This window comes from Coenobita brevimanus, chromosome 14 (genome assembly GCF_032717465.1).
Source record: "Coenobita brevimanus isolate Jiangsu-jjx chromosome 14, ASM3271746v2, whole genome shotgun sequence".
NCBI classification, from domain to species: Eukaryota; Metazoa; Arthropoda; class Malacostraca; order Decapoda; family Coenobitidae; genus Coenobita; species Coenobita brevimanus.
This window is the reverse complement of record NC_136967.1, coordinates 1,552,170-1,563,270: the sequence shown is the minus strand read 5'-3', so window position 1 is coordinate 1,563,270 and position 11,101 is coordinate 1,552,170. Positions and strand designations below refer to the sequence as shown.

Sequence of the window (11,101 nt, the reverse complement as noted above, 5' to 3'; positions counted from 1 at the left end):
TACCAGTATTTTATTGTACAATACTGTAGTATTAGAGGAGCTTCAACTTTTTAAGATTATCATTTTCTTTTAAATAAAAAAACATGGATTTAGTAGTATCTGTTCAGTAATAAAAGAGCTCAAATTCTGATAGCTGTATAGTACTTATAATATCCCAGGATGTACTATATATGAATATTGTAGTTTGAAGAAGATAGTCACCAGGGAAAAAAAAAAAAATAGTATAATTATCATCATCATCATAGTATCAGGAAAATGATTATTCATGTTGAATGAAACTCCTTCAGTCACTTAGGTCTTTCGTAAACTGAGTAAAACAGTCACATTCAATTTACTTTTATTATAAACAGAAAACTCTTGTGTTATGGCATAGGCCTTATGCCCCATCCTGCAGTTTCATGTTAATGTAACAGTATCAGGTGACATGAAACTTTAGGATGTTATGTACAAATTAAAATTATTACATCAAAATTCTTTGTGAACACTAACAAATTCAGTAGCAACAACACAAACAAGTTTTTATATTACAGGACTGCAGTAGACATATGGATAAATCCTGAGCAACTATTTAAAAAATACAATAAAGAATGTTTAAAGCCACAGTTTATCATACCTGACAGTGATACCACCAACTGTTCCTACATTAGTTAATCAGTTGTCCAAGGTGTGAAGAAACTGTGTGACGTTGTAAACTGACCGGCTGGTCGTGACAGTCTATTTATTTTCTGACATTGCGAGCTCATCCCAGTCTCAGTATTTTGAATGGAGGAACAAGTAATGAGGGTGTAGGAGGTCTGAGAACGAGTTAGCTGCTCTGTAAGATCCAGAGGGCCAGTTAATCCAGCCAGCGTGAAGGACTCTTTCCTTATTTTCAAAACAAGCTCTGAGACAGACATATTATTGCTGTTTATCAATATTTTTCCAATATAACTTGCCAGAGTAACTGAGTCATAAACCCTTGCATATACAGTCTTTGTGGGATCATGTATATTAGTCTTATTCTTCATGTTGCTTAAAATGTTGATGTACCAATCAATATTATAAATATAGGCACCATTATGTTGAATTATTGTCACATTTGGCCAAGTTGTATTATTCCAGTTATCTGCAATACCAGTCTTTTTCAAGAAAAGGGAAGCTGAAGTTTCATCCATTACCAGAAACCATGCCACTCTCCTTCCACCACTGTGAAGCAACTCAGTCAGCATTTGTGGTTTGGCCCATGTTAGGATTCCAACAACATCTTCAGAAGATAACCTGAGTGAGGAACTGACAGAGGCCCAAATTTCACGAGCTGGCATGGATGGGTTGAAGTATATGGTATCCAGAACCTGGTGTAAAAGGGAAATATAAATTAGTTCTTGCAGATATTAACAGCTCATGAGTATTTAACATGGCATCACATTAGTGTATTTGTAAAGCAGTTCCAAAGTTTATACTAGTTTTCAGAACAAACAATGAATGATGTTTGAGTACAATACTTAAATATTGTTATCTCTTTAATCCTGTATACTATGCTTGCTAACAATGCTATGACATCACTCGAAGGATAAAATCAGAGTAATCTGATCCCATTACTCACACTCCTTTAAGAAAAAAGTATGAGTCTGGAGGGCACTGCAGTCTGGCAGCTCATTTCAAAATGATCTTGTTTTGACACATGACAATAACACAGGTAAGCCTACAAGTAAGGTATTCAAAACACTTCTGAAAACCATTTTTTTATTGTCAGTACATATAGCACAAGATCATAGAAGAAAACATTTAACAATTCATCAGCTCACTTTTAGTCCATTTGCTGCCCAATCCAGCTCCCTGATGCTCTTCTCCAGCTGCTGCTCTGCTGAACTCCGGGGCAGGAGAGGCTGGAGTGTGTTCACACCACCCTGCACATCAACATGCACAACCAGAAATTTAAGTCGTTACGATGTGGGTACGTGAAAAGAATGTTATAATGACCTGCTGGTTATGTTTATATGTTAGGAAACAGTTCCCCATGTGATCACCACTAACACGATTAAGAGTCATTGTGTAATCATATGTTTTGAAATTCCATCATAATGACAGATTTTTTCAGCTGTGAATCTAGGGGCATGACAGCATTCTTCATCCTCCCCCCCCCCCATCCTCCAAGTTCATCCCTGGCAAAATGTAGATGAGGCTGAATATACAATAACTAGCTAATTATTTGCATACAGCTGTTCCCTAAGCCTTTATGAGTGCTTCCTCCTCAGTACTCTGAAAAAGGCAACAGCAATGATGCCCAGTGAGCATGCCAAGTCAGATGACAGGTGCCCAAAGTGTCATGCCTATTGATGGAAACAACAATACTGTGGCCACAGGGTCCCATGTAATTAATGATGGAATTAAGGCTAGAATGACCATTAGGTTTATGCACCAGCTAACTAGACACTGAAGAAAGAGAGAAAAATACCCTCTCAGGACAAGACTTTTTAACATTAACAGCTGACATGGAAAGCAGCGGAGAAGGAACTGGACAGAGGAAGGATCAGATGGTGAGAAAGTGAGACGAGAAAGGCATTACAAGGAGACTTAAGAAACACTGACCTGTAGTATTGCATCAAAGAAGCGGTGAGGGAATGGGTTGAGGTTGACCAATGTATGTTTCCTTGGCCACAGTTCCCCCTCTGTCATCATCGAATGTACTGAGTGAAAGAAATATGCATCATTACCACTCTGCTTTACATATATATAATCCAAGAATTGTACACCCTCAACAGTCTGCATAAAAATAAGAAAATGCTCCCAGGGAAAGTGTGAATGAGTGAGAGAGCTAAGTGGTGGACAGTGTGTGGGAATAGGAAGAGAAATGATGGAGGGCTTGGTGAAGAGGGAAGGAGATTTGGGAGAAATGATGGAGGACTTGAGATGAGGGAAGAAGAAATGAGGAAGAGAAATTATGGAAGGCTTGAAGAAGAGGAAAGAAAAAGTGGGGAAGAGAAATGATGGAGGGCTTGGGGAAGTAGCTAAAAGGAAGGGATGTGACAGAGGTGAAGTGAATAATTTTCGGACTGTAAGGTGCCTTGTTACCTGGTGCTGGGGGGTAGAGGACTAAGAACATGGGGTGGGTAGTTTGCACCCTCCTCGTCACCACTCTCTCTGCTTCATTCTGCCCCACCATCACACCTACACCTACATCTGCCTCACCCTGCCGCACCACCCACCCGTCCTGCGAAATCATCAGTCATCATCATCACTCTCACAACAATAACCACAACCATCATCATCGTCAGAGAAGAGAGTATGAAGCTTCAGCCGCTCGATATTTTTTGTAGAAAATTGACCCCTAATAATTAACGTCTAATGGTTAACGGCTTACAAAAACAAATAATAGCCAGTTTAATTCTCCAATGACAAGATAAAGCATAATATTTCTGACACTTTTTAGCTTCGGGATGGCCTTTTCCTTGAACGCTAAGAATTCATTTTTACTCTTCACCTCCGGGATTTGCGGCAGCCAGATCACGTTGACGTTGATGCCGTGTCTGTCGGTGAAATCTGCCACGGCAACTTTAACCACAGCCTCCATCGCCTCCCTTTGCCCCTCCCCCACCACCACCGCCACACTCAAATTTCTCTCCCTTCCCCTACAAGACGCCTCCCACTCCCTTGCTTTTTGTCTTTCGCTTCCACCTCTGTCGTCTTTGTCCACATGCCTGACGAAGCGACCCTCTTGTTCTCGCCTCAGTACATTGGCCACGTCTGCAAGAACACATAACACCGTTTAAGTGCGAGATCTTTACAACCTCTCTTTTTCGAGACAGAGTTTAAATATTTCTGGCTGCTGGCCGACTTTGTTATGCTTGTATGAGAGACGAATTGGAAAAAAATACTTGCAATAATCATGGATGTTGCATAACTATATTTTAACATTATTTGAACCTTTGAATGAGAGTCATTCTGAACCAGTCTAACATTATCCACATAAACTAGTCACACACATCGTCAATATGACCTGCACAAACCAGACCAAAAATCCAGTGACAAGGACTCAATGTGTTACATGTGTTGCAGGCCCGTGACGCGTGTCGTAATGCGTGCTTCTGCCTCTGTGCTGCCTTCAGTGACGCCTCCTGGTATGCCATGTGCCAGCACGTCGCGCCCACCACCGCAGCCACCGCCGCCGCCACCACCACCACACCGCCCACACACAGGCACCACCACGCTCGCGACACCAGCATCTCTTGGCACACCCTGAAGTGAAGTATCATCATCAATCATCATCACAGTGGCGTAGCCAGGTCTCAATGGATGGGGGAAGGGGCAAGATGAGGCCAAGCTCTGTTTTGAGGTATAATTCGAAATTTTAAGTGGAGAAACCAGAAAAGGGGGCAAGGGACTGTCTGAGGGGAGGAAGGGGGGCGTACCCACCATCCCCTCCATAACTACACCACTGGTTGCGAGGTGGTAGGGCGTATACCCCCACAGTTTCAACAAGGGTACAACCTACCACTACAGTATGCACTGAAGAAGCGTAAACACTGAAAAATAATCATGGGGACATCACACATCCTTCTTTCACTCGGATTATTCCACCTATACATGCTTATTGTCATTACTATTATTATTATTATTATTCACTCACTGGCATAAAACAGCACACTATGTTCCTTTTCGTGGCCCACGCCTTCTTATTCGGAACGGATTTGTGGAATGAGGATCGCGAAGAAAGAGGAATGTAGCGAATTAGTGTTTTATCAGGGAGGAAACTAGACGGAGTGTGCTGGGTGCTTTTCCGAGGGATGTAATTGTGATTCACGGCAAGAGATAGCGCTCAAGGCAATTCCATTTCAAGCTATAGTCTTTTTACCTTAACTTGGCCCATTTCCTTTTGCGATCTTGCGTTTTGGGGGGTTGGGCTATTGATGATGGTGATGATGTTGATGATGACGATAATGATGTTGATAATGATGTTGTGATTGTTTTTTGTTGTTGATGATGATGAAAAAATCCTCTTCTACAGATTGGGGGCATTGCCGAAAGCTACTAACCCCGCACTTCGAACAAAAATCTCCCACAAGCTGAATAAAATCGTCTGAAAGTAAAAATAAGGCAAGAAAGACATCGTTGTGGCGAAGAAATGAAAACCCATCACATAAACGCACCCTGAGAATGATTTACTGGTGTTGGGGTAATAGGAGGGTGATGGAGGGGGGTAATGGGAGGGTGATGGTGAGGGTGATGGAGAGGATAATGCGAGGATGATGGAGGGGGTAATGGGAGGGTGACGGCGGGGGTAATGGGAGGGTGATGGAGGGGATAATGGGAGGGTGATGGAGGGGATAATGGGAGGGTGATGGAGGGGGTAATGGGAGGGTGATGGAGGGGGTAATGGGAGGGTGATGGAGGGGGTAATGGGAGGGTGACGGCGGGGGTAATGGGAGGATGATGGAGGGGGTAATGGGAGGATGATGGAGGGGATAATGGGAGGGTGATGGAGGGGGTAATGGGAGGGTGACGTCGGGGGTAATGTGAGGGTGATGGAGGGGGTAATGGAAGGATTTGGTACTGTTCTTCTGGTTCATCTTCGTCTGCGTCAGAGCCTCCGTCAGGACCTTCCTGCAGTAAGGAGGGGTGTGGAGGAATGGGGAGGGATATGGAGAAGTGTGGAGAAAAATGGAGGAGTGTAGATAACTGTGGAAGGGCATGAAGAAATGTGTAGGGGTGTAGAGGGCTGTGGAGAAATGTAGAGGAGTGGAGGAATGTGGAGAAAAATGGAGGAGTGTGGGGAAATGTGGAAAGGTATGAAGGAATATGGAGGGGTGTGAGGAAATGTGGAGCGATGTGTGCTTATTCAAACTTCTGAAAATGTCACTATCTCAAAAACAGAATCGTTCCCAAATCATACTCTTCTCCTAATATAAACATCGGGTGTGATTAATGAGAACTCGAGACTTATTTGCACTAATGTTTATTTGCACGAGTGTTTATTTCCACAAGTGTTTATTTGGCACACAGTTTTGATGGTGGTATAATGTACTTAATTAAACCTTAAGCGTAGATCGTAATTATACAGATCTCGGCGGTGAAGTAATAATACTCTCGAGTGGAACAGGTTTTTTACATGTCTGTCGGAAAGTGATTGAAATATTTATTGTTGTAAAGAAGGTGGTGGGTTCTGCTATACGTACACCCCTTCAAGAAATAGAGTAATAGACACTTGGTAGATACAGTATAAACTACAAAATATAAAGGCATAAGATATATCACGTACTGGAGAGAGATGTGGCACTAGAGCAGTATAGAAGCACAGTCATTACAGCACTAGCCACAGCCTGCATTTTTGACGTCACACCGCCTTGTCTATGGGTTGGTAAGTTATGACCAAAATACCCACCTACAGTACACGACACTCCCTTCCCTCTCTCTCTCTCTTTCTCTCTCTCTACTTTCCCTGTTTCTTCCTCTTCTCAACCTCGAACTGGGAGTAGATATTGAAGGATGGTCCCTCTAACCATCTGGGCGAGGCCATGTACTCCTTGACGCGCGGGAGGTCACAGAAGCGCTTCATAAATCCCTTAATATTATCAAACTCATCCAGGCAGGAGGGCTCCAGGACGATGTGTTGGTGCAGAAACTCATACATGGAGAAGTCCGCGATGGTGATCTGGTGTGGGAGAGAGAGAGAGAGTGGAATTATACCTTTAAAGATGTGGTGTGAGAGGAAAGTGGAATTATACCTTTCCAGTTTAATTTAAGAGTTCGTGTGAGAGAGAAGGAAAGAGTAATTGTATTCCTTTCACTAAATGACACGAATATATAATGCTAGTCACGAAGTGCTGTGGAGAATATGCAGATCAGCGTCTTTTCCCTTTAACTTGGCCTAAAATTGCCATCTCCCCACCTTGAATGCTGACTTGTAGAGTAACACTAAAACTTGATCCTAGTCACGAAGAAGTGGTATGGAAAGGATGTTAACTAGTACCTCACACTACTACAACTGACGCAAGATTTAGTCAGCCGCTGATTTGACTCACCCCGTCCTTGTTCCTGCTGACGAACCACGGCTTGTCGCTGAGGAAGTCTGAGAACTGCTGTAACTTGGCTGGCAGCTGCTTCAGAAATTCCTCCTTCCGATCCTGAAATATCATCATCAATCATCATTTTCGCTGTTACTGTAATCATCCTCATCATTATCATTATTTCCCTCCTCCTCCTCCCCCTCATCATCATTTTCATCATCTTTGTTGTCACTGTCATCATCATCATCACCATCATTATCGTCGTTGATATCATTATCATCGTTATTATATTTTTCATCACTATCATCATCATTGCCATCATCATTATCATCAATGTATTTTCTTGAATTTCTTCTTTTAGGTGATCATGCTACATAAATACTTTCGTACATAAGGGACACACACACACACACACACACACACACACACACACACACACACACACAAACTCCCTCCAAGCCTCACCAGATGATAGTAGACCACATCCCAGAGGTCCCGGGCGAAATCTATAGCCTGATCCAGCAAGATATCCACTTGGATCCTTTCCTCCTCACTACGACCTCCAAGATTATGTTTGCGGCCGAGGTAGCGCAGGATGGCGTTGGACTGGCTGATGCGCACGTCCCCGTCGATGTAGTAGGGGAGCTGAATAGGAAGGTGAAGCTAATTAGATGAGCGGATGGATAGATGGCAGTTAGATGTGTGGATGGATGGGTGGATGGGAGTTAGATGAATGGATAGACCGAATGTGATGAGAGGATGGATAGGAGTTAGATGAGTAGATGGATGATGGGAGTTAGGTAAGCGGATGGATGGATGGGAGTGAACTGCGTGGATGGACTGAGTTTGATGAGTGGATGGATGGGTGGAAATTTGATGTACGGACGGGTGAGTAGCAAAAGTGATTAGTGTGTGTGTGTGTGTGTGTGTGTGTGTGTGTGTGTGTGTGTGTGTGTGTGTGTGTGTGTCAGATGAAATAAAGTGAAATAAAACAGACTTTATTATCAAAGAAAACTCATTCTTACTTCATAGAAAAAAAAAACTATTATTATCTCCGCCAGTAACAGTTAGAGGAGGTTACGTATCCACCCCCGTTTGTCTGTTTGTCCACACGATATCTAAAAAAGTTACAGAGGAATTTGCATGAAATTTTGTGGATAAGTGGGTCATGGGACAAGGAAGAATTGATTAAATTTTGGTGGTGATCTGACTTCGAGGCTTGGTTTAGTACATTTTTTTTATGTTTGTCCACAAGATATATCAATATATATCAATATATATTGATATATATTGATATATATATCAATATATATTGATGGATTTTAATGAAATTTTGTGGATACGTGGGTCACGGGACAAGGAAGAGCTGATTAAATTTTGGTGGTGATCTGATATGTAGGGTATAGGGGTTGAAGGAGGTATGCATTCTCTGAGTCCTGTCTCCTTGTGCAGAGTGTGTGAGTGGCCCAGTTCCTTCAGGCGATAACAGTCCGCCTCTACTCACGTTAGGGAAGTCGAGTCCTAGCTTGTACTTGACGGAGAACCACTCAAACTTGTCGTAGGTTGGAGGGTCACCTACGGGATAGTGACAGTCCTCAAACTCCGTGCCTGTGTAGACCAGTACCAGCCGGATGTGTTGTGCCAGCTGAGGGAAAGGGAGGTTGATTGGTTGATTGGTTGATTGATTGATGGACTGACAATTAACTGATTGATGGACTGACTGATTGACGGCCTGATTGTACTGATTGATTGATGGACTGATTGTACTGATTGACTGATTGATTGATGGACTGATTGTACTGACTAACTGATTGATGGACTGATTGTACTGACAGATTGATGGATGGACTGATGGACTGACTGATTGATGGACTGGTGGACTGACTGATTGATGGATGGACTGATTGTACTGACTGATTGATGGACTGGTGGACTGACTGTACTGACTGATTGATGGGCTAACTGACTAACTGACATTGTTCGTGTGCGTGAGATCATGCTATCAACCAAGAAAAAATATCACGAAAAAAAAAAACACTCAGGGAACGTAAAGCCAGACGCCGCCACTCCCGCCTTCCGTTCACTCATCAAGAAACAAAATCAACTACTTTCTCCTTTTTTCTTTTCTTTTTTGAATGTAAAGAATGACGTAAAAAATACAGACCGTTCGTGTCTTATAGTAGGCGAGACGCGGGGCCATGGCGTTCGTAGCTGGGTGAAGATTTTTGGCGGGAAGATCGTAGTGTTTGAACGCGGCGTACTGTGGACTCAGTGATGGAGGCGGTGGTGGTCGCTCCTATAGATGCTATGGTACCACAACGTCAAGGCCATGCTCCCTCTCTCTCTCTCTCATGCCTAGATACACGGTTTTCCTATCTCTTGCCTCCTTATCTCTCATAATTATCTTCTCCTTAGGCTTAGGGTATGGTACTGAGTGGTTTTGGAAAATTCTTAGCCCGTTTTCTGTTGCTATTCATTCTGCTGCACTTTAATATCCTCTCGTGGTAAAGTCTGGTGATTGATAAGGTTTATTGTTGTGAAAGGTATAGAGTACTGACACAACAAACGAAGGTGGTGGGTCTTGCCATACGCCTCCCTCAGCAAACGTAATGATATCCAGTCAGCGTGACCTTGTATCACATTTTACTAGGAGAATAATTAGCCCGTCTCCCGCCCTGTCCTGCCACCCACCCACCCATTCCTCTTCCCGCTCACCCACCCACCAACCCCTATTCCCACTCGTACACCCACCCTGCCCACCCATCAACCCACCCACCCACTCACCTACTACCCTTTCTACCCACCCTGCCCATCCATCCACCCACCCTTTCCACCCAACCCCACCCGAGCGTGAGAAGTTCCGGTCGTCAAATTCCGACCGTGAGAAGAGTATATAAAAATGTGATGTGCAAAATAAATCGCTAAGGGAGAGGCGTTACGTAATTTTCGAGGCGTTTGGATGTGCGGCTTTCAACTTACATTCTTTAACTTTTTTTTTTTTTGGGGGGAGGGGTTGGACAATTTCCTTCAATATCGTACAATCAGATAAAAAAGATTATATATAACAAATAAATCGCCAAGGAAGAGGCGTTAGGTAGTCTCAGATGTGATTATAAGAACTGGGCTTTTCATTCTCCTTTGTTACATTATGTCTTGACACTGACAATTTGCCTTAGTTACGTACACACGGTAATAAAGAATGTGTATCACGCAAAATAAGTCGCTGAGCAAAAGGTATTAAGTGATCTCCAAAGTGATACGTTCTTCAGCTGTCGTTTTTTTGTCTATATATTTTTAGTACGCACATAGTTCCTCTTAGAATCACACAAGGACAACAGTATAAAAATAAATGTGCTCCTTGGTAACGCACGAGAGGATAAAAATGCAGTAATAAATAAATCATAAATAAATCCCCACGGATGAGACGATACGAAATATGTGACGCGAGGATAAAAGTGCGGTAATAATGAAATTATCAATAAATCACCACGGAAGAGACGTAACGAAATACCTGACGCGACTACAAATCCGACCTTCAATTTGAACCGTGTCCCTTGCGTAACGATGACATGCAGGACTGAGGCGAAACCGATACATGTCAGCCTCTCTGTTTATAGTCTGTTTGTATGTTTGTTTTGCTACTTTTAAGCGATTCTTGTTTTATTTTGTCCATGCTACTTGAAGAGAAGTTTATGAGAGAGGGGAGGTGTACGATGGGGGGAGATGGGATAGCGAAATGGCAAGAGACAGGCCGACATGGAGGCGATTTGTTTGTGGCCATCCCTTACAGGATTAATTAAGGCATCTGACCATAGATAGGTAGACAGATTATTATTATTATTATCATCTTACTGCTACTACTACTACTACTACTAACTACTACTACTACTAATATTGTAGCTATACCGTATACATTCCACTATACTCCTTTTCCTCTAACCTGTCCTAAAATTTTCATCTCTCCAACTTGAATGTTGAGCTGTAGCAATAGTGCAATACGAGGGGCGTTCAAAAAGTTTGGGCAACAGGGTAATAAAAGCAAAATTAATAGAGATACATATTTATTGAAGTTCACACTCCTTCAACAGGACGGCACCCTGTGACTTTTGGCTATTCCT

General features: G+C 42.8%; 1 protein-coding gene across 1 annotated transcript; it reads right to left on the bottom strand.

Annotated features, from left to right (window-relative positions):
* Positions 1-3,705: 3,705 nt before the first annotated feature.
* On the bottom strand, positions 3,706-9,183 carry LOC145417791 (glutathione S-transferase Mu 2-like). The gene is made up of 7 exons (XM_080286404.1): positions 9,148-9,183; positions 8,488-8,628; positions 7,449-7,628; positions 6,999-7,100; positions 6,411-6,628; positions 3,987-4,215; positions 3,706-3,723 (listed from the first exon to the last, which is right to left on the bottom strand). Exons 1-7 carry the CDS (start codon positions 9,181-9,183, stop codon positions 3,706-3,708), a joined length of 924 nt encoding a protein of 307 aa, XP_080142530.1.
* Between the last annotated feature and the right edge of the window lie 1,918 nt (positions 9,184-11,101).